Here is a 23,629-nt window from a genome sequence, read left to right on the forward strand (position 1 = left end):
GCTACTCCTACTGCATCTGAAACATTATTTTTTTAGGAGGGGGGAAAAAAAAAGGAAAAGAATCAGAAAAAGTGACAGTTTTCAAGACAGTTTAGTGGGCATTTATAAAATGCTACAAATGAGAACGTAAAAATTTTGGATAACTTCTGTATTCTTGTTTAGGAATTTGTCTTTGAACTGATTTTTTTTTTCTCCAAATTGTGTTGTCCCGAAGTACTTTTAAATTAGTGCTTCATAATGCTTTATTATGATGGATTTTCAGCATAGGTATGTTTTCCCTCTTCATATGGTCATATAACTTTCAAAATTCTTTCTGAAATAATAGAACCCCACACTCCAGGCACATATACTCCCAGCTTTTCCCCTACGAGCACAAATGTACATTTGACATTTTCAGTGTAGTTTTCTATTGTAGTTGTTGTAAGATGGGTGATAGGTGGGTGTCTTAAAAGCTCAGTTAACTGCACATATATCAGGTTGTCCTGGGAACGCGTCACTGAGCCATACTGGAAGCTACGTGAGTCAAAGGAATCTGTGAATGTGTCTGAAGAGTAAATTTTCTAGTCTCTGATGTTAATTACTAAGAAATCGTGTGGCTGTGCATAAATCTTGCAGTATGAGAGCACAGGCATTTTTGAGGGGTGTGGAGCTCCCTGTTCCTCCTGTCCACCATCTCTTTATAGCTTTACTATTCTGGTCTGCAGCATCTCCTTCAGGAGAAGTCTTGACTAAGCCCCCAGCACATGCTTTGAAGGCACGATGACACTGCAGAATGTGTGCAGACAGGAAGGCACTTATATTCTCATAGTGACAGTAGGAACCAACAGAACATTTTGAAATAGATTTCGGGAAAAAATAGAGGGAGATAATGTGAACTCAGAGATTCTCTTTCTATCCAGGGGATTCTGATTTTAAATATAGACAGTCTGTTATGGAAATCCTCTCCATATTCACAATGATAATGTTAGCAAGATATGGCAAAGCTTTCTGATGTGTGTAGTTTATTAATGAGGTGGTGAAAGCAGAGAACAATTGCCACTATTCCAATTGTGCATAGGTGATTTTAACAGTCACACTCCAGGCTTCATGGAAGTTAAAAAATATTTACTCTGCTCTCTTCAAGGGTGACAGCTGGGTGAATCTGCATGCAGGCTTTCCCTTAAAGTAATTAAATCCCCTGGGAAGGCAGTAGTCCAGTTGTTAAGTTTGTAAGGAGCTGTTGCAAACTCTTTTCTCTGGGCTCTGCCACCTGGGTTAAGCCATAAAGCTGCTCAGAGATTCTGTTTGTCAGGACAGAGCCCTGAAAAAACCTAGTGGAAACCTTCCTTTAACATATGGGAAAATGTATGCTTACAGGGTGGAAATGCCTGGCTCAAGATTTCAAAGCAAATTGGTGGCCATTTTGGGGGAGGTCTGCAGCTCCCCAGTGTAGCATCTTTTCTCAATGCCAAGCAGTCTCCCAAGCTTTTTCTTTGCTATTGCACAATAGACTTTTTTTTTTCTTTTACTTTAGTGCCCCAAATCAATTTCTTTGATAAAGAAGATTAATATCCAGTAGGTTCTTTGGCCTTGGAGCTTGAAATTCTTTCCAAGTCCTTGGTAGTGTACTTTTTAAGTTTAGTCATTCCAAAGGCCTTTTGCGAGCATTTGTATTATGCTAATGACTTTTGCTATCCGTGTGGCGTCCTTTGGCGATGAGGCAGAATATCCACTTAGCAAATGAACATTTATTTATTTTAAAATAAAATATAGGAAATGATATTAACAGTCAGTTTTAAGTGCCTCATACATCATTACTCCTCCAACATAAGTTTAGGTTCATTAAAAGGAAAGAAAACAATTTTACCCAAAATAGTTTGAATACAGAGTTAAATTATTTAAGACACAGGATTTAATAGTCTTGCAACTGTAAGCAAAGACTTAAGTGGATTTATAAGAATTCATACAGGACTTCGTTGAGAAATAACAGCCGCTGTAATTCTGCACTACGCAAATTAACTTGACTGCAGAGCCTTAGAAGCTTAAGGTGCCCCAGAATTTCATGCTCCCAATAACTTTCCACTCAGCAAATTCAAAGCTAGAGGAAAAATTAAACCTTAAAATAACTAAACTGAACTGTTGTCTCCGGCAGTCAACCAGAAGGAGATTACAATAATCATGGTAAGGACAGGACTGAAATCTATAAAATTATGCACAGTAAGGATACTTTCACCAAGATCCCAAAAGCTGAGGCAAGGAGACACATTTTGGAAATTTAAGTAAAGGTTATCTGGGAAGTATTGTTTCACCTATTGTGGTAGCTGCTGCTGTCAGTTCAGCCCCTGACTCATGGTGACCCCAAGCACAATGGAATGAAATGCTACCCAGTCCTGCGCCACCCCCATGATCAGTTGGGGATCCATAGAATTTTTCATTGGCTGGTTTTTGTAAGTAGATCACCAGCTTTTTTTTTTTCCCCCCCCAGTCTTAGTCTGGGAGTTCAGCATCCCCTGACACCTGTTGAGCATCATAGCAACATGTAATCCACTGCTGACAGACAGGCGGTGGCTGGGCATGTGGTAGGTGCATTGGCTGGGAATCAAACCCTGGGCTCCCATGTGGAAGGCAAGAATTCTACCTCTGAACCATCTAGCCCTTAGTAAACTTTCACAACTTGCAAGGTTGGAAACTACAGGGACATGACCTATGCCAAGGGAAATGAGGTCTTTCAGAGAGTAGAGCCTTGTCCTCCAGTGTAGGATCACCTGGGGCCACTGAAGAAGGGATGCTGAGCTGGCCTCCTTGGGCCATATGTATATTTCTGTCTTGTATCTACCTCTGTAATGGGAGTTTTCAATGAGGAATTTGAAAACAAGCTCAGGATGCCTAAGGCAGTTCCTAAAACAAACTTGGGAGTTGGTGACTCATTCTAAAACCCAAGTGCCTAACTTGGCTCCCATCCCCATGGGCCCTTTTTCCACCTAAGTTTAAAAAAAAAATCCCCAAAACTAATATATGTGGTAAGATAATAGATAATCATTTAAGGTGTTATCTCCAGGAAAACATTTTCAGTTAAGAAACACAGCCATCTAATGGTGGAATTTCAGGCTTGGGTGGAGATAGCAAAGGAGATAATTTTGGGCAGAGCTCTGCCCTGAACCTTTCAAGACCCACCACTTGAAGCAGCTGCTTTCCTGCATTGACTACTCATTGAAGAGGACCCTAAGAGTGTCCTGAGAGACTCTGGGTGGTGGGAATGGTTACTGAGCTCAGCTCCTAACTGAAAGGCTGAAGGTTTGAGTCCTAAAAATCAGCCTTTGAAAACCCCACGAAGTACAGTTCTACCCTCAAACATGTGGGGTTCCCATGAGTTGGAATGGACTCATGGCAACTGGTTTTAAGAGTGACCTGAACCATTAAACCCAAATAGCTGCTGGTAGACAACTCATAAATCCCATATTTACAGATATTTCAGCGGATACCAGATTTATGCCATTAATTTGGAAGTGTGGTCTGAACTACGCTAACCAAATTATTTTTCACTTGCCTCCTACTTTAAAAGAGAGAGAGAAAAAAAACAATGACCTAAACTAAACAGGTGTCCTTTCCCCTTAAGCTGTATCATTTTAGTATGCCAAAACACTTATCCCTGGGGGACAAGGTGGGCGGGACTCTAAGAATGTAGCTTTTCTTGTTAATATGAAGATAGAAAAAGGAAGTACCATAACTAATTCTGAGGAATTGGGCTAAATGACCCATGTCTTGAAATGAATTAGTCTTCAATGATCTGTAGGGCGTTTTTGGCTAATGTCCTGCAAATTTGGAAAAGGCGGCCAATGTAAGAAACTAAATTAAGTGTGAATTTGTCTAGAGCTCCAGCATGTGGCTTATGAGGATGAAGAGTTGGAAGAGACCTCCAAGATAATCAAGTCAAAATTCCTCAGTTTTAGAAGAGGAAGCGAGGGCCAGAGATTTGGTGACTTGTACAGACTCATGGAGCTGTTTCAGGCCAAATATTCTCCCCCATTCTAGTTCTCTTTCTACTGTGTTACCTTCCTGTCTGGGCGTCCTTGGAAACAAGGGAACATTAGTCATTTACCTAATGTTACTTTCTTATTCTTCCTGTTTTTTGATTTTGGAATATTAGCTTTTTGGAGACATAACACAGTTAGTTGGATAACCGTAACCGTAAGGCTGTTTTTATTTATCATTGCTCTTACAACGCTCTCCCTTCTAATTAAGAGCAGTTTGAGTTTAGGGAAAGGCTATGCCTTTCATCTTTGTGTCTCCAAGTCTTTGCACAGTTACTGACACAAAATAGAAATTCATCCTCGGTTTGATGAATGGATGAATAATAGAAAAAATTTTAAAAAATGAAATCATACCTTAAGTCTAGTAAGATTATACCAACAAACCAGATATTTGTACATTGGAAACCGTTGTTTCATTCAAAGTAGTTGGTTTGAGAGATGAACTCATACCCAAATGATGTGATCATTGCTTAAAACATTTTGGGAATGCAAATTTTGAAATTGCCTCTGAGCCTGTGGCACATTTTTTTTGAACGCCCTCAAAACTGGAAAAATTTCATCTTTCAGGGGGCCGGGTTTGATTTTTGATGATGATCAAAATCATTTAGAGGCAAATGTGCTTAAAATAGCTCATCATGTTAAATAATATTATTTTTGGTTTGCTTCTCCCTACGTTTAAACAACAAACACACACACACACACAAAGACAAAATCTTGAGGTGTAACTATGTCTCACAAATTGGTTCTGCTCACATTTCCTAAAAAGGATTTCCAGAAAATTCGTAGGTAGTTTTATTATGTATCTTACCAAGGGGATAATACTTTTTTAATGTAGAATTTTAACTTTATCTAGACATTTTTTTTCTAGACATACATATATTTTTAAGAGTGTTATATTACTTACTAGTCATACCTCTGATATATGTTTATAATCTCTAATAATTTTTATGTTATGAATAAATTTAGCTTTTGTTTAGTTAGTATGTGATGCTATGCCAACTGTGAGCTTGTGTTTTTTTACTCAATTAAAATAAAATCATACAGCGGCTCATTTCCTTTAGTGTATTTTCTTGGCATATACTTTTAGTCACACTGAAGTAGGTTGTGATCCTCTCTCTGCCATTTACTAGTAGGTGACCCAGGACAGGTTAATCAGTTTTTGCATATGTAAATCCAGACTAATTATTCTGTCAATTTATTATTTGTGTGTGTTTGTGTTAAGTGAAATAAAATATATAAAAGGTCTGTGACATATCTCCCTTAAACTTCCGCCTCCAAATAGGCTAAGAAGTAAAACTTCAAATCTTTTTGAACTATTTTTTAAAAAGTTTTTTATCCAGCTAAATTAAGAAGAATACGATCAAAGGGTAATGTGCCTCTTTAACAGACTTTACAATTTTATATCGTTTGTCCTGGGCCAGTGATTCTTTCTTATAGGCTCTGATCATGTTTTTTACCATAAAAGAGTCACTGCATTTAAAGAACACAGCCAGTCAGTAGAAATTGAAGAAAAGAATTTAAAAAACTAGAAAACAATGGCCAATGTTTCATTAAAATCCTTTTTTCTTTAGGAAAAAAGTTTCCACAGATGCACAGTAATCATTTGGCATTTTGTAGGCTTAAGCCTTGGGGAGTTAGTGGTATTTGGCTCCTGACATGGAAGTCTTTCTCTTGTCAGACAAATCCTTTCCCCTGCACATTCCTGGTCAAGTTTGTTTCTCTTGCGCTTTACGGCAGGCTTTGAGGTGGTTGGGTATGGTTTGCACGCCTAGGCCAACCTCCTTCACATTTCTGCTTTAACCTCTTCATGAGTGAGCTTTTAGGCTTTGTGGCTGTTAACTGGTTCACTGGTTAACTGAGGGTCATTTTACCTGGGGGAAAATGGTCATTACTCTGAGCATGTAGGGGTGAGCTAGTTAATGCACTTTAAATAAACCAACTTGTAGTCTTTGAAGTTCCTTTAAATAACTTCTTTATTTTTTGTTAACAGTTCTTCAGAGTCTCATAAGAAAGGCATGAATATTTCTGACAGATTTGGGTATTTTTAGGAAATGAGTTTGCACCTTGAGAAAAATATGAACTAGATTACATTTCGACCTTGATTCAGGAAATAGAGGTTCTGGATGATTTGAGATTTGTTCTCAATATTTTGAATATTCTATATTATTCTCAAGAAAGAATGTAATATTAGGGATATTTCATTCCAAGAAGCAAATACTAATTGAATACAGAATATGGCAAAAGTGCACATGAGTATATTGTTGTTGGGTGCCAGTCAGTTCCAACTCATAGTGACCACATATGACAGAATACACCTGCCTCACGGGGTTTTCTTGGCTGTAATCTTTACAGAAGCAGGTCTCGGGGTCTTTTTCACTCGGAGGTGCTGGGTGGGTTCGAATCACCAACCTTTCTGTTAGCAGCTGAGCACTGAACCATTGTGCCTCCAGGGCTCCTTATATTTAGTTTAAAAAAAGAGAGAGAGAAATAATTGATTTGTAGTCATCAAAGCACAGAGATCTAAAAGTAGTTAAGGCTGAAGAGTCTACAGAGAAGAAGGTTAGGATGACGGTAATGTTAATCAATTGCTGTTGTAAATTCTGTGTTCCTGTTATCTTGACACTTGCACCTCATGCTGAAAATGTATGAGAATTCCATCCTAGCATATTAGCTAGTTATCAGACTATTTGTATACTTTGGGGTTCTTATTTTAACCAGTGATATGGATGGTGAGGCTATAAATGTGTGTGTATTTTAGTATATTGTAAATGATGAATCTTTCTCTGTCAGCAGAAACACTTTTAAATATATAGATCGGTTCACTATTTGTAATTTACAAAAATTGATCTAATTTTAGCTGAACAAATTGCAAGTGGGAATGACAGGTGTGCCTATATCCCACCTATTGGTGGTAGGTAGGTCAAAGGCTCCCTTTTCAATTTTTTTTTTATAATCTCCAAACACATTTATTAATTAGTAGAAAACATACCTTAAAGAGAGAAAGAAAGAAAAAAAGAAGTGTGCTTTATAATCATTCCAAGTAAAATTGATTTAAATAGAGAAGTCAACACAGATATTTTTATAGAGGCATTTCCAATGTCAAAAGAAAAGTTTTATTATAAATATTTATATAAATCTATATTATATATGTATACAAAATATAAAGAATGTAAGTAATCAATGCATCCATTGACAGAGTAATGACTTTTAGAAAATGAACTAACCATAGCTATTTGGATACAAAGAGCCTACTCACTCCTTTTCCATTGCATATTGAAAAGTGTGACTTTTAATTTATTTGTATCCAACCAACAGTCGATAAAAAAAGAATAACACAAAATGATGTATCGTTTAGAAATATTTTGTAATCTTAAATAGATTGAATATCTATAGCATGAATACCACTGCCATCAATTGAAAATTTAAGACATTATGATTGATTGATCATAATACTGTTTTACATACTTTTATCAGAGTTTACAATTTTCCCATATTTACACATATATATATATATATATAATTTTATTTCGTCTAAGAATGAATTGTTAATTTGGAGTAAAATGAAACATTTCCTTTGAATAATTAGCACAGTCAGCACTCATTCATTTAAAGGCTGAGTGTTAAAGAAAATTAAACAAATGAAACAATTCTATGCAAAGCCCAAGTCTCAGAAGCTGATGCTTAGCTGGACCTTAACAGAAAAAGGAATGTGTTTCATAGATAATAACAAACACTTGTGGGCACCGAAGCCAGTCTGTAGACCAGTATTAATTTTCTTCTCATGTAAAAACAGTGCTGCCCTGAAATGTGCCATAATATTGGACAGAAAATGTGTGTTTGTGCTTAAAATGGTATACGTTTCAGGTAAATAATAGACACACAGAGAAATAACGCTTTAATTTGACTAATCCGTGGTAATCATTTAATCTTAGGATTTAAAAGATAGAAGTAACTTCAGAGGTCATTTCCTTCAATCCCTCATTTTATGTATAGCCTATGTTACTGTAGTATTTTTACTGTTGAAGTTGAATATAAACATGTTTAAAAAAAAAAACAAACCCGTCGTCACAGAGTCGATTCTGACTCATAACAACCCTATAGGACAGAGCAAAACTGCCCCATAGGTTTTCCAAGAAGTATCTGGTGAATTCGAACTGCACACCTTTTGGTTAGCAACCATAGCTCTCAACCACTGCGACAGCAGGACTGCATAAACATGTTCAGATCTGTGCAAAAGCAGATTGTGAGAAATATAACTACTGAGTCATTACAATCACCTTTTCATCAGCAGGTATTCACTCCCAAGGAATGAAGGATCTACTCATCCACAAGTGATAATCATAATGGCAAAAATTTAATATAAAAAACAATATGTATATTTATAAATAATAGCCCTTAAATAATAACTATTAGCTCCTAATATACCTGAACAGTTCAGAACCACACCTCACGCAAGAACAGCATATTTATTGCTAGAGGGAAAGGGTTCACTTTATCAAAGGATGTATTTATAATTTGGGGTTATAGATTTTACAGCCAGTTATTACATTGGAAATGTAGAGTCTGGGTTATGTGTGTTGATAACAGTTAAGAATCTCTGTGCTTACTGGGTACTCTAGAATGATACATTTTTTTTCTACTCACGTTTATTTTCCACTGCCCATTTTTTGTGAAATAAGGAGATGGGATGAAAAAGATTAAGGTTTTGCAGGTATACCGATGATAAAGAAAACTAATCCGGTTATTAGAATAACATATTTTTGTAATCTTTAATATTATTTTCTTATATACAATTCACATGGAAATTGATGATAATAAAAGTAGTCTATGCTGAATGAAAAATATTTGGAAATATTGAAAAGCAGGAATAAGAAAATGACAATTAACTGCAAACCTACCACACAGAAAAACAAAACCGCGTGGCGATTTGTTTTTCCAAAACAAAATACACGCCCCACCCCCCAACACCACACGCCCCACCCCCCAACACCACACCCACGACCCCCTGCTATCTCACACAGGCATGTGTACGTATATGGACACTTGCGTATTTCTATTATGCATTCTGGCTCCACCATTTACCTGCTTTGTGACTTTTGGCAAGTCACTCAACTCTTCATGCCTTAGTTTCTTCACCTTTAAAATATGAATTGTAATAATAATCATATCACAGAAGAGTGAAGATTAAATGAGGAAGTACATGTAATGTTTTTTAGAGGAGCGCCTGGCTTAATATATGTTAGCTTTTTTTTTTTATTATAGTTACAGAAACCCTGGTGGCATCATAGTGATTAAGTGTTAAGGCAGTTCAAATCCACCAGACGCTCCTTGGAAACCCTATGGGGCAGTTCTGCTCTATCCTATAGGGTTGCTATGAGTTGTAATTGACTTGATGGCAACAGGTTTTTTTTTTTTTTTTTTTTTTATAGTTAGAGTTATATGTTTTCAGAATACTTTATCAAAGTTTCTCATTTTTATTTAAAAAGTTAGCCATTGCAAGTATCTTGTCTCATTTTCAGTAGGCCATAATACCTTTCCTTTTTTTTTCTTTTTTCCCGCTTTTTCTCTGTGATAATGGTGGTAAATGAAACATCTGAAAAATATGTTCCATGCAAAATGGATCTTCACACAGACTTATTTTGTCATTTTTGTTTGATTTTTGAGAAATGATTTTGGCACGTCTGCCAAATCCTTTTTATAAAATGCTACATTTCTGTTTTTATTTTAGTTTATTGCATTTATGAAAAGCTCTTTTCTTCTCCACCCCTCTCCCAGACACTTAGGTCTCCTATCTTCCACTCCCTCCCCCAATTGTAATGTTGCTACAAGTAAATAGGAAAAAAAATAATAATTTTTTTTTTTATAGGAAAGGGGATGAAAAACTAGAAGAAATCCGTCACTAATTAAAAAAAAAAAAAAAGAGGAGTCTTCTTTTTATATATCTGGATTAAAAACAAACAAACACACCTGTCTCACACATTCTGAAAATATAACATTTTATAATGGACTTTTTGTGTGTGCCAAATTTGGAATAACAGAGTTTTTTTTCATAGGGTGGGAAGAAGGCCGGTTTGGGGAGGGAAAAGATGGAGTAAAACAGATGAAGAAGAATCAGTTTGCAAACATATGTTAATATTTAGATTCTTTTTTTAAAGTAAAAAGTTAACTAGTTGATGCATTTTTACAAACTCTCTTTGATACTGTGTTTTGTTTATTCCATCCCAGAAGAAGTTAGCGGTATACAGCAAGATGCAGGACTCTCTGGAAGTCACCCTTCCCAGCAAACAAGAGGAGGAGGAGGAGGAGGAGGAGGAGGAGGAGGAGGAGAAAGACCAGCCTGCCGAGATGGAGTACCTTAACTCTCGCTGTGTCCTTTTCACTTATTTCCAGGGAGACATTGGGTCAGTAGTGGATGAACACTTCTCAAGAGCTTTGGGCCAAGCCAGCACCCTCCATCCAGAATCTGCCATTTCAAAAAGCAAGCTGGGGCTAACCCCCCTATGGCGAGGTAAGAATTCAAAAGCAGATGCTCTCCAGGGCACTGTCTCTGTTTCGCAACCGCCTGTACCAGGTTCCAGCTGGAAGCGTGCCCCTGGAGGACGGATATCCACTTGCTTTTTAATTTTTCAGGACAGCAAGGAATTTCTTTCAGACAAACAGCTGGATCAGTTTTGTCACATGTGGAATGCAGGGTTGGAAAGGATGTAGTCGCACCCCTTAAATTCCTCATGGAAAGTAGTGATGCAACCGGCTTGAGTTTATAGTGGCAGGATCGAGCTACAGAGCACCATTCCTGAAGCCCCGATGGCCCAATTTGGATCTCTAAATGATGGGCGTGCCTGAATCAGTTTTTAAAAAATTAGCTCTTGTTCATTCCACTAGGTGCTACGTGGTGACATAGCAGAGATCTGAGTCTGACCCAGGAACACAGACTTTGAAAGCCTTCTGTGTTCTCTTGGTAGCTTTCCGTGTCCTGCTCTACTGTGCTATTAACTCTGTCATATGCAATCTAGGCATCATTGACTGCATCTACATGGCTTAAATTATTGCTTTTACCTAGGTAAAGTGAAATGGTAGGTTGTGTATCTGCTTCTTGCTTCTATATGGAGGTCACAGAGGGATGTTTGGATCTGATTCCTGGCTCACAGAAAATTGTTGGCAACATCATTACCAGAATAATTACAAGGCTTAAAGAAAAAAAAAAAATCATGCATCATACCAATGCTGGTTTCTGAGAAATGTATTACAAAGTTTTCCCCCAAATTCACCTGGTCATCAGAAGCATCTAATAAGATGATTCTCAAAGTCTGGTTTCCCCTGACCAGAACCATCAGCATCACATGAGAGCTTGTACCATGTGCAAATTCTTGGGCCCACCCTGTGCATATGTACTGGATAAGAAAACCTGGGGTGAGGCCCAGCAATCTATGTTTTAATCAGCCCTCTTGGTGATTCAGATACTGGCTTAAGTTTGATGATCACTGATCTAGTGCTGTTAAATATATAGGTTGCAGCCCGCCTGCCGTCCCACCCCCCACACACAATTCTGGCCTATTGAATCAGAATTGCCAGAGGAAAGCCCTGGGAATCAGATATTAACAAGTGCCTCAGAAGAGGAAAGGCTGGCCACCTGTTAGGCCACACCAAGTAAAGGGGCAGGTGAGCTGTGAATAGAGTTCTTCTCTCAGCATCGGAGGACTGGTTCTCCTCCAGTGAAGGTGAGGCTTTGGTCAAATGGAATTGCTGGGTCTCATCTGTACATGTAATGTTTTTCTTTCTTTCTTTCTCTCTCTATCTTCCTTCCTTCCTTCCTTCCTTCCTTCCTTCCTTCCTTCCTTCCTTCCTTCCTTCCTTCCTTCCTTCCTTCCTTCCTTCCCTCCCTCCCTCCCTCCCTCCCTCCCTCCCTCCCTCCCTCCTTCCTTCCTTCCTTCCAGTAAATATGAAGAATGCTAAGATAAGCAGTGACTATAAAGGAGAAGGGAAATACAAAGTCAAGTGATAGAGACCTTGATGAAGATGAACTGGGAAGCATACTGGCTATTTGACTAGTGAATATTGTGGACTTCCAGCAGGAACTGAGAACTGGAAGTCTAACGTGCTTATGGAAACAAAGAATGTCCTATTTGAGAGCATTTAGTGAATACTTTTAATAATTTGTGGAGATAAAAGTAGGAAAACTTCAGTGAATTAACTGACTTTAAGAAATAATTTGATATATAAATAATAAATCTTATCAGGATACTCAGTCCCAGGAGAATGATAAACATAATGTCTATTTCTTTTCACATACTGGTATATGTAACCTAAAAAAAAAAAAAAAAAAAAAACCTACCTGCTGCCTAGTGATCATTTAATGTGGAAAATAGAAATGAGAGCCTAAAATTATAGCTAGGTGTACAAATACTTATCTACAGTATCATAGCCAGAGTAGACTTAAGTGATGTACTCTGTATGTCCAAAAACTTTTCTGTAATTCAGCATTTTTTCCCATAATCTGCATGATGGAATAAAGAAAGACTTGAACAGATATCAAATTTCAGTACAGAAAGGGTAGATGTTGGTAATGTTTCAGTAACTGTTATTAGAATTTTTTTAGCATTACCTTAAATTTGTTCAGCAAATATTTATTATTAGGTTCAGTGGTAGAATTCATACCTTCCATGCTGGAGGCCCATGCACCTCCAGCGCGGCCACCAACTGTCTGTCACTGGAGGCTTTCATGTTGCTGTGATGCTAAACCAATCACTTGTCTGTTGGTTTGTAATACACTGGTGGCTTGTGTGTTACTGTGATGCAAGAAGCTATGCCACTGGTATTTCAAATACCGGTAGGGCCATTCATGGTGGACAGATTTCAGCAGAACTTACAAACTAAGGCAGACTGGGAAGAAAGACCAGGTGATCTACTTCTGAAAAAATTGGCTAATGAAAACTTATGGAAAGCAGCAGAAAACTGTGTGATATAGTGCTGAAAGATGAGACCCTCAGGAAGGCACTCAAATTATGACTGGGGAAGAGCTCCTCAAAGCAAAGTCAACTCTAATGACTTGCTTGGAGTAAAGTTTTCAGAATTTTTATCTGTTGATGTGGCACAACTAAAAATGAGAAGCATCTGCAAACATCCATTAATAGTAGGAAAGTGGAATGTATGAAGTATGATTCTAGGAAAATTGTAGTTATCAAAAATGAAATGGGATGCTTGAAGATTGATATCCTAGGTGTTTAGTGAGCTAAAATGTACTGGTATTGACCATTTTGAATTGGACAATCATATGGTCTACTAAGCCAGGAATGACAAATTGAAGAGGAATGGCATCACATTCATTGACAAACAAAGCATTTCAAGATCTATCCTGAAGTATGATGTTGTCAGTGATATAATGATTTTTTTTTTTTTTTTTTGTATGCCTACAAGGAAGGCAAGTTAATACAACTGATACTCAAATTTATGGAGCAACCACTAATGCCAAAGATGAAGAAACTGAAGATATTTACCAACTTCTGTAGTCTGAAATTGATCAAATATGCAATCAGGATGCATTAATTACTACTGGCGAATAGAATGCAAAAGTTGGAAACAAGGAAGAAGGACTGGTAATTGGAAAATATGGCCTTGGTGATAGAAAAGATTGGGAGATCGCATGATAGAATTTTGCAAGACAACATCCTAGTCATTGGAAATACCTTTTTTCAGTAACATAAACGGTGACTATACATGTGGACCTTGCCAGATGGAATACAGAAGAATCAAATCGCCTACATCTATGGAAAGAGATAATGGAGAAGCTCAATATGATCAGTCAGAACAAGGACAGGGCTGACTGCAGAACAGACCATCAATTGCTCATATGTAAGTTCAAGTTGAAGCTGAAGAAATTAAAAAAAAAAATCCATGAGAGCCAAAGTACAACCTTGAGTATACCCCACCTGAATTTAGTGACCTCCTCAAGAATAGATTTGATTATTGAACACTAATGCCTGAAGACCAGATGAGTTGTAGTATGACATCAAGAACGTCATACATGAAGAAAGCAAAAGGTCATTAAAAAGAGGAAAGAAAGGAAAGACCAAAATTGATGTCAGAGGAGACTCTGAAACTTGCTCCTGAACGTAGAGTAGCTAAAGCAAACAGAGGAAATGATGAAGTAAAAGAGCTGAAAAGAAGATTTCAAAGGGCAGCTCTAGTAGACAGAGTAAAGTATTAGAATGAAATGTGCAAAGACCTGGAGTTAAAAATCAAAAGGGAAAAATACATACGGCATTTCTCAAGCTGAAAGAACTGAAGAAAAAGTGCAAGCCTCTAGTTCCTGAATTGAAGGACTCTGTGGGCAAAATATTGAAGGACGCAGGAAGCATCAAAAGAAGATGGAAGTAATACACAAGATCACTTAACCAAAGTTAATATCAAAATAAGTTGGTTGATCTTAAACCATTTCAGAAAGTAGCAATATAATCAAGATCCAGTGGTAGTAAAGGAAAAAGTCCAATCTGCACTGAAGGCATTGGTGAAAAACAAGGCTCCAGGGATTACCAGAATACCAATTGAGATGTTTCAGCAATGATTGCAACAATGAAAGCACTCACTGGTCTATGTCAAGAAATTTGGAAGGCAGCTCCTTGCCAACCAACCAGAAGAATTCCATATTTGTGCCCATTCCAAAGAAAGGTGCTCCAAGAGAATGTAGAGATTATCGAATGATGTCATTAATGTTACACGCAAGTAAAATTTTGCTGGAAATAACTCAAAAATGGTTGCAGCAGTACATCGACAGGGAATTTCCAGAAATTCAAGCTGAATTCAGAAGAGGGCATGGAATAAGGGATATCATTCTTGTCTGAAAGCTGAGAATACCAGAAAGATGTTTACCTGTGTTTAGTGACTATGCAAAGGTATTGGACTATGTGGATCATAACAAATTATGGATAACATTGCGAAGAATGGGAATTCCGGAACACTTAATTGTGCTCATGCAGTTCAGACCAAAATAGGCAGTCATTGGAACAGAGCAATGGTGTGGCTTAAAATCAAGAAAGCTGTACATCAGGGTTGTATCCTTTCACCATACTTATTCAATCTGATGCTGAGCAAAGAATCCAAAAAGATGGACTGTATGAAAAAGAACTCAGCATCAGAATTGGAGGAATACTTGTTGATAACCTGTGATATGCGGTGATACAACCTTGTCTGCTGAAAGTGAAGAAGACTTGAAGCACTTACTGATGAAGATCAAAGATTACAGCCTTCATTATGGATTGCACCTCAACATATAACAAAAATCCTCACAACAGGACCAATAAGCAACATCATGATAAATGAATAAAATATTAAAGTTGTCAAGGATTTCATTTTACTTGGATCCACAATCAACACCCATGGAAGCAGGAGTCAAGAAATCAAATCATGTGTTGCATTGGGCAAATCTGCTCAAAAGATCTCTTTAAGATGTTAAAAAGCAAAGATGTTACCTTGAAGACTCGGGTGTTCTTTACCCAAGCCATGGTATTTTCTGTTGCCTCATATGCATGCAAAAGCTGGACAATGAATAAGAAAGACCAAAAAAGAATTGATTCATTTGAATTATGGTGTTAGCAAAGAATATTGAATATGTATTGGACTGCCAGAAGAACAAACAAATCTGTCCTGGAAGAAGTACAGCCAGAGTGCTCCACAGAACGGAGGATGATGAGACTTCATTTTATGTACTTTGGACATGTTATCAGGAGGGACCAGTCCTTGGAGAAGGACATTATGCTTGGTAGAGGGTCAGCAAAAAAGAGGAGCACCCTCAACAAGATTGATTGACACAGTGGCTGCAACAGTGGACCCAAACACAGCAAGAATTGTGAGGATGGTGCAGGACCAGGTCGTGTTTCATTCTTTTACACTGGATCACTGTGAGTGAGAACTTACTGGATGGCACCTAACAACAACAACAGAGATGCTAAACAGATTTCAGTGGAGCTTCCAGACTAAGGCAGACTGGGAAGAAAGGCCTGGCAATCAACTTCCAGAAAACCATCTTTAAAAAAAAAAACTATGGATCACAATTTTCCAATCCCATTGTCCATGGTGTTGCCATGAGCCAAGGGCAGATGTGAAAGCTGACAACAATAACACATGCTAGACACTGTTCTAAGTACTAGGACTATATTAGTGAATAGGACAGTGCAAGCCTCTACACTCACGGAGCTGAGACTTTAGTTAAAGAGACAGGTAATAAACAAACACAGAATACAATACTAGGTGTTCTTTTACGTACAGTGGTAATGGAAGTCCTCTCTGAGGCTGTCACAACTGAGTGGAGACCTTAAAGAAATAAGAGTGTTCATTGTGTGAATATCTAGGAGAAAATAGGTTTGGACAGAGGGAACAGCCAGTGCAAAGGCTCTGAAGAAGGACTGAGCTTAGAGTGTTCAAGAACGGAGTGAAATGAAAAGCAGTAGATAGAGACCAGATCTTTTAAGATCCAGTTTAGTTTATAAGAGTAGCCCAGGCAAAGACGGTATGCTCTTTGATTTCTACCTCCCGCTCTCTCACTAAGCTTGCAGATATCATATTAGTTATCTCATGGCATTTTTCCGTGATGCTGAGGATAATGTATTTACATATGGAAATCTGAAATAAATATTGATGAAATGATTGAATTTATGAACCAAGTTCAAAGCACATACCTAGGATTAGAAAACAACAACAAAAAGTCCCTTAATAAAATAGAGAACTCATGGGTAATAAGTTGTATGAAATCTTTGGGTATATTTTTCTTATTTATAACATAAAAATAACGGGGCTTAATTGATTGTCAAACTCTTTAATCTTTTCTCTTGTAACCTTCTGTGATTCCTAATATTTTATTAACTCGCCATTTGTGAACAGAAGTTTTCTGTAGTTGTATCTAATTGCAAATTTGTGACTTTTTGAGAAATATGTCAAAACGTGGAGAGAATTCATAGAAGTGCCACAAAATATAATTGAAGATTTGAAATAATGTCTTAAAGAAGAACAATAAAATAAGATTCCCATGTCTAGTGAAGAGAGTTACCAAAAACAAAAACCCAAATCCACTGTCATTGAGTCGATTCCAACTCATAGTGACCCTATAGGACAGAGTAGAACTGCCCCATAGGGTTTCCAAGGAATGCTTGGTGAATTCGAACTGCCGGACTTTTGGTTAGCAGCCATAGCTCTTAACCACTACACCACCAGGGTTTCCTGAAGAGAGTTAATGGCGAGTTAATATTAAATGCCAAAGCTACACGTGCTTGGAAACAGCACCTTCTTTGGAATTCTGATCATTTTGGGTTCAATTCCAGGCTATGTCACTTTTGGGTTGCATTGTGATCTTGGGTTAGTTATTTAAAATCTCCCCGAGCTAAACTTACTCACCTGTAATATTTGTTTATTCATACACCTCTTCTGGGGCTGTTGTAGAGATTTTTTGATAACATACATAAGGAATTTATGTATTTTTTACATACAGTTTTTAAAGTGCTCAGCTGCTAACCAAAAGGTTGAAGGTTCGAACCCACCAATGGCTCCATGGGAGAAAGATGTGGCAGTCTGCTTCTGTGAAGATTTGTAGCCTTGGAACCACCATGGGGGAGTTCTACCCTGCCCTGTAGGGTTGCTATGAGTTGGAATCCCATGGGGGAGTTCTACCCTGCCCTGTAGGGTTGCTATGAGTTGGAATCGACTCGACGACAGTGGGTTTGGTTTTTGGAATACAAGGAATATAGCACAAAGCTTGACACAAGGCACTAAATGAGGTCAGATGCCTTTTCTCCTCAATTAAATTTCTACTCACTTGGCACATGGAAAACCAACCTTAGATCTTTAGCCAGAAGCCTTGTTTTCTAGAACTTTTTTATTTATGGCACACAACACAAAGTCTTGGACATAGTAGGCACTCAAGGCTATTGATAACATTGGTGACAGTGGCAATAATACTCGATATAGACTGCAAAAAAAACAGACCAGCTATTTTCCAGGAAAGGGTCTGGTTTATGACATGAACTGATTACAGTGCTACAAAAGAGTTTAAACTGAATTATGTTTGATTGCAGAATACATTTCTACTGTATATCTCTAGACAAAGGATGGCGTATCAACCAGCGATCATACTTAGTTGTGTATCTTCTTCATGGCACTAGAAAAACCCTGTTTAGGTGTTTTGAAGCTGTTAGGTCAACAGTTTACGACAGGAAATATTTGTACTGTATTTGGCACAACGTCTCATCAATTATCTCTAGTCCCACTATTACCTTGCCTTAACAGGGATTAAATAGGGGTTCTCATTTAAGAAAATCTGGTGAATCTGACTGTTCCCTATTCCCACTGAAATCAAAACATTGGCTTCAAATGTATGTGTGTGTGTATACATATATATAAAATATATATATATACATACACATATACACACACATATACGTATACATATACATGCACAGGAAACCCTGGTGGCGTAGTGGTTAAGTGCTATGGCTGCTAACCAAAGGGTCAGCAGTTCAAATCTGCCAGGTGTTCCTTGGAAACTCCATGGGGCAGTTCTACTCTTTCCTATAGGGTTGCTATGAGTCAGAATTGACTAGACGGCACTGGGTTTGGTTTTTTTGTTGGTTGTACATGCACACACAAATTGATTTTAGTGTCTACATATTATTATAGAAAGTGTGTGTGTGTGTGTGTGAGAGAGAGTGTGAGTAGGGAAGGAGGAGTAGGTAAGTCAGGCCATAACAAAATGTACTTACAAAAGTGCTAAACAGTAAACTTACTGATATCCTTGGGTTTTTTTTTTTTTTCTTCCCTGTAATTGCAAAGCAAATGCATGTTGCTTGATTGATTTACATAGCGTCTGCTTGGGGCAACTCATTCTCCTAGGAAGGACCTCTCAAAAAAGCACACTACCTTTAACAGCAAAAGAGGAAAGGGAAGGAAGGCAGGTCTGTTTCATGCACTGGCTGATGTTGGGAAGGAGGGGGTTGAGCTGAATCTCCAGGAGGCACTAGAGGTTATCACTCCTGGAAAGTTTTAGAACAAACACGTGGGAGGAAAGTGAGGCCTGCCTTACCTCATCCTACAGCCTCTGAGGAGGATGGCTTCTGACGTCACCTCTCAAAAACTCATTTTAGAGTCATGAGGTCCATTTTGGGCAACTGTAGAACAAAGTAGCTAGAGGACAATCTTTGGATGTAATGGTCATGCCTAATTCCTGAATGACAGAAAACAATGGAACACAAATGATTTCACTTCTGACTCAACGATTGATTTTCATAGGAATCAGATCAAGAAGATGGGAATTAAATTGTAGCCGGAATCTTTAGGCTAGGCATTGAGTAGAACTTTTTTACTGAGGTTCTTAAAACATATATATTATTTATCTTTCACAATTAGTGTTATCAATCGATGTTTTTTCAAAGAATGTCTCTTCTGAAGATTTTTAAGACAAATTTTGAGGTTTAACAACATTTTGTTGCCCCATTTTTTCATTTTAATATACTTCCCCTTTTTTTTCAAAATTAAGTAGCAGAATGCTTGCTTTTAAAATTAAGTTTTGAATTGTCTTCATTAAATTGTTTGCCCTTAGATTTGTTCTAAGAGACAGAGTTAATGGAAAAAAGTACCCCAGCTATGAAGAAATTGAATAAACCACTTGATGTTCCGTGTTAAACTCTTCCATGTCTCTAAAATATATTGTCCTGGTTTAAATCAATCATCAGACAGGAGATTACTGAGCGTGCTTTGAGTGGGTTGTATTTGACAATGTATCATGTTGTCATTTTCTTTATTTCTTAGAGATGAAGGGGTGTGTGAGTGTGGAATTTAATCCCAAATGCAAATGAAACCAAAGTATCCTTAGATTTTTGTAGGTGCTAGACTGTCACTGTTAACATCATCCAAAAATCGAGTACCACTGAGCCCCAGGTCATTGTGGAATATTAATATACAGTTCTAAATTACCTCCACTAACCTGAAAAGTAATACTGTATGGAAATATTTCATGCACAGTTTTTCATATGCTTTTTCATCCAAGAAATGTGGCTGTGATTAAGTACTCTTAAGCAAGGAATCGTGTGATGAAAAAATTTACATACATATGAAATAAGCACAACCGATTCCCAGGCATGAAACAAAGCATATATATCATCTGTTTCTTTGTATCGAGATTTTGTTTTAACAAGCAAGATACCAAATAGTGGTTTTGAACTAAAGACTTGTTCATAAACATATTTTCTATTCAATATTGTTTCACTTACTTTGAAAATGCAACAGTGTTTTCCAAAAAGGCTGCATAGATTTCTGCAAGCTTTATATTAATCTCAGGAGATACACTGACTGAGAAAATATTAAATTGCTTCTAATTTTGTTTTTCCCTGGAGCATTTTAAAGCTTTGTTCCATTTTTTTATGGGGTGCGTTTTTTAAAAATAGACTTCCACTTTCAATGATAATGTGTTCACTAATCACAGAACAATACCTCATAAATAGGACAATAATGCTTTTGCTAAGGAATTTGTCCATTATTCACATTTCTGCATGCATATCCACAGTGCTTAAGCATTTATAAATTACGATTGGTTCCACGTACATAGAAATAAAAGGAAACATCCAAATAAATGACATGTTTGATATTTTTAATGGGGGATTTTATTAAAGGTGAGTTTATCTCTGGCAGAAACTCAGAGGTTGGGGTTCAACAGTTTTCTTAATGGGATTCCAGCCCCACCAAGAGTTGTAGTTACGAGCAGACTGAGAGGTTTGGTCTCAAGATTGGGACAGTAAGAGCAGAGTGGCAGTTTGGTGGCAGCAAAGCTACAATATGCAATATGAGGATCCTCGATTCATTCCTTGTATGGGATTGAAATTTAAAACATTGACATCTTTCAATGCAGTGCGACAGAAATATTCTACGAATGGTAAATAGAATTTTCTTCTCATAGCTTATATAATTGTCCTTCTTGTCCTTAGCAAGCAGTTTTCATGTGTTAGAGGAAGACAATTTGTTAACTAAAACAGAATGCCAGTAAGTTTTTAGTACCATTTTCTGACAGATTGTGATGTGATAGAAGAAAATCATTCAATTAGGAGTTTGCAGAGGCTATTTGAAGACTCGAAGCCCAGTGCATATGTTCGTCCTTTGCCTTTCGAAGAACATCATTTCCTAGGTTTCCCCAGTGGTATTGAGACCCATGGTGATACTATGAGGGAGAGCCTTGAATGTGAGACTAAGAATAGCTGTTTGTCCACAGAATGAGTGGGGTAAATGATGATGACTCTGGTGTAGCACTGAAGAGGGAGAGGATGAAAGAGGTTGCAGTGCCAGTACCACAGCCTTCAGGGATGCTAGGGAAAGGAAATGTTCGCAGGTCACGGTAATAGCCTAGTTGTGCTGGTCAAAATGACATGTGTGGTGGTTGACTCAAGTTCTATAAGCTTTCCCTGAGACAAGACAACTATGTCCTGGAAAGTTACAAAGTGAGAAGAACATGGCTGTGTCAGACTTTTTTGAATAGTTTTATTTCAGAGTACTTCTTAGAATATCCTTCCTTCAGTGGAAAGATCTAGCAAAGCCCTTTTATGTGGAACCTAGTATGAAAATACTGTTTCATGGTACATTCATGACTAATGTCATTAGTAACATCATTGCTACCTATAAATTGAAATAATCCATAGATCATTTCACAGAATAAGTATGATACTGGAAGATAACTGAAATTAAATGAGTTCAACCGCCTCCTTTGTTAGTTGAAGAAACTGAGACTCAGAAAGATCAGTAGATCCATTTTGGGTCATAAAATGAAATAAGGCAAGAGCTAGCACCAGAGCCAAGCTTTCTAGACTCCCAGCCCAGGGCTCGTTCAGTTACACCGCACGATCGGCAACAAACTGTAGCTGAAACTATTGTTTGTTCTAAACACGGATCTGACTGTATCATTCACTAGGTTAAAACCCTCCAAATACCACTGGGTTCCCCCTCGGGGTAGAGCCAGCATTCAGTACCAGCAAGGCCATACTCATCGAGGTCGTGCTGGCTTCTACAGTCTCCTTTTTTTTTTTTTTCTAACCACCTTCTGCCCACTGAACTTTCTCGTCCTTCAAATCTTACATGGTTTGTTTTATTTTCACTTTTTGCATTTATGGCCTTTTTTTTTTTTTTTTTTCCCCACATGCTGCTCTCTCTGCCTAAAATATGCTTCCCTGCCTTACCCTCTCATCTTCAGGTTAGCTATCGCTCTGTTAGGTTGGTTTGGTGCCCCGCCTCTCTCCATCCCCTTGTGAAAGCACATTCCATGTCACATTTACACGCCTATTATCTGTTCTTCACCAGCTTGTGTTGAAAAACCACATCAGCCTGGACATCCCTAAACCTTCTATTTTTGGTACTATTGGGCCACTGGAAACCCTGGTGGCATAGTGGTTAAGAGTTATGGCTGCTAACCAAAAAGTCAGCAGTTCAAACTCCTCGGGCGCTCCTTGGAAACCCTGTGGGACAGTTCTACTCTGTCCTACAGGGTTGCTATGAGTCAGAATCTAATTGACGGCAACGGGTTTGGTTTTGGATTAGGCTGCCTATAAATATTGTGATAACTGAGTGGAGAGATTGAGTTGATGCAGTTGAGGAGAGCTCTTCCTTTTCCTTCCTTATTTATCTCTAAGTGCTACTTTTTTATATTTTCCTGCCACCATCACTTCCTCAAACCCATTACCATTGCTTGAATTTCCTCCACTTTTTGATTCCCACAGAATTTTCATCAAATTCTAGGTGTTCAGGTTATAGTTACAAGTGTGCCCTCTTGTGGCATAGCTATGAAGATTGCCGGCCCTAGAAGCAGGCTACCAGGTCTCCTACTTACTACGTATGAAACCTTGGACTTCTCTGCCTCAATTTCCTCATCTATAAAATGGGGATAATACCAGTAACTATTTCATAGGATTAGAGTAAGGCTTCAAAGAGATCGTTCGTGACAAGCCCGTGGCCTCGTATGAGGCATTTGATTAATGCTATTAAATGTTTTATTAACTGTTAGCCATTATTATTCTCAGTCCAGAGACTCCCTAGATTGCTAAAAAAAAAAAAGAACTTGTAATATAGTCTTCTTGATGGAAAATGAGTGTTGGTAAGTATAATTCAGTGTGGTCACACTTCTGTTCGGTACGTTCTCCATTAAAGTGTTCCGTTTGAATGAAAATTGTATTTGCATTTAAAAGAAGTTGGTGGAAAATGTTATACATATTTTTACTACAATAAAAAAATCATAATTTCCAAACTACATTAACCACCTCTATGGCATAAGGTTTCTTTTCATTTGAAGTACATAGGGATGAATTCTGCTCAGATCTGATGGCAACAAGATTCCCAGGAGGGAATGAAGCTTTTGAATCCAAGACTTCCACATCTCAGCATAGACTATGACAGCCAAGCAAAGAGAGAGCGAGACTCAGTCACCGCTTTGCCGTTTTGAACCCTGAGTGTTGACTTGGGGCCTGAGAGCCCAGAGGCTTGCCTGGTATCACTTCACCCCTGTGCGTGGAGAGAAAAAAGCACATGCAAATTAGCCTGCTTGTGAAACACTATTGGACAAGTAAAGGCAAGTCTATACCAGAATTGAATCTTACGTAAATTTT

At 37.9% G+C, this 23,629-nt stretch overlaps 1 protein-coding gene across 4 annotated transcripts in view; it reads left to right on the plus strand.

Moving 5' to 3' along the window:
* The window catches only part of VGLL3 (vestigial like family member 3), a 57,196-nt gene that overhangs the window by 3,200 nt on the left and 30,367 nt on the right, over nt 1-23,629 (plus strand). For 2 of the 4 annotated variants that reach the window (XM_003410333.4, XM_064273090.1), the window contains exon 2: nt 10,236-10,518. In XM_003410333.4, coding sequence (XP_003410381.4) covers nt 10,236-10,518 — 283 coding nt within the window. The remainder of the gene's footprint in view (nt 1-10,235; nt 10,519-23,629) is intronic. The other 2 variants (XM_064273089.1, XM_064273092.1) reach the window with 2 other exon arrangements.

The sequence above is a fragment of the Loxodonta africana genome, chromosome 20 (genome assembly GCF_030014295.1).
Source record: "Loxodonta africana isolate mLoxAfr1 chromosome 20, mLoxAfr1.hap2, whole genome shotgun sequence".
Taxonomy (NCBI): domain Eukaryota; kingdom Metazoa; phylum Chordata; class Mammalia; order Proboscidea; family Elephantidae; genus Loxodonta; species Loxodonta africana.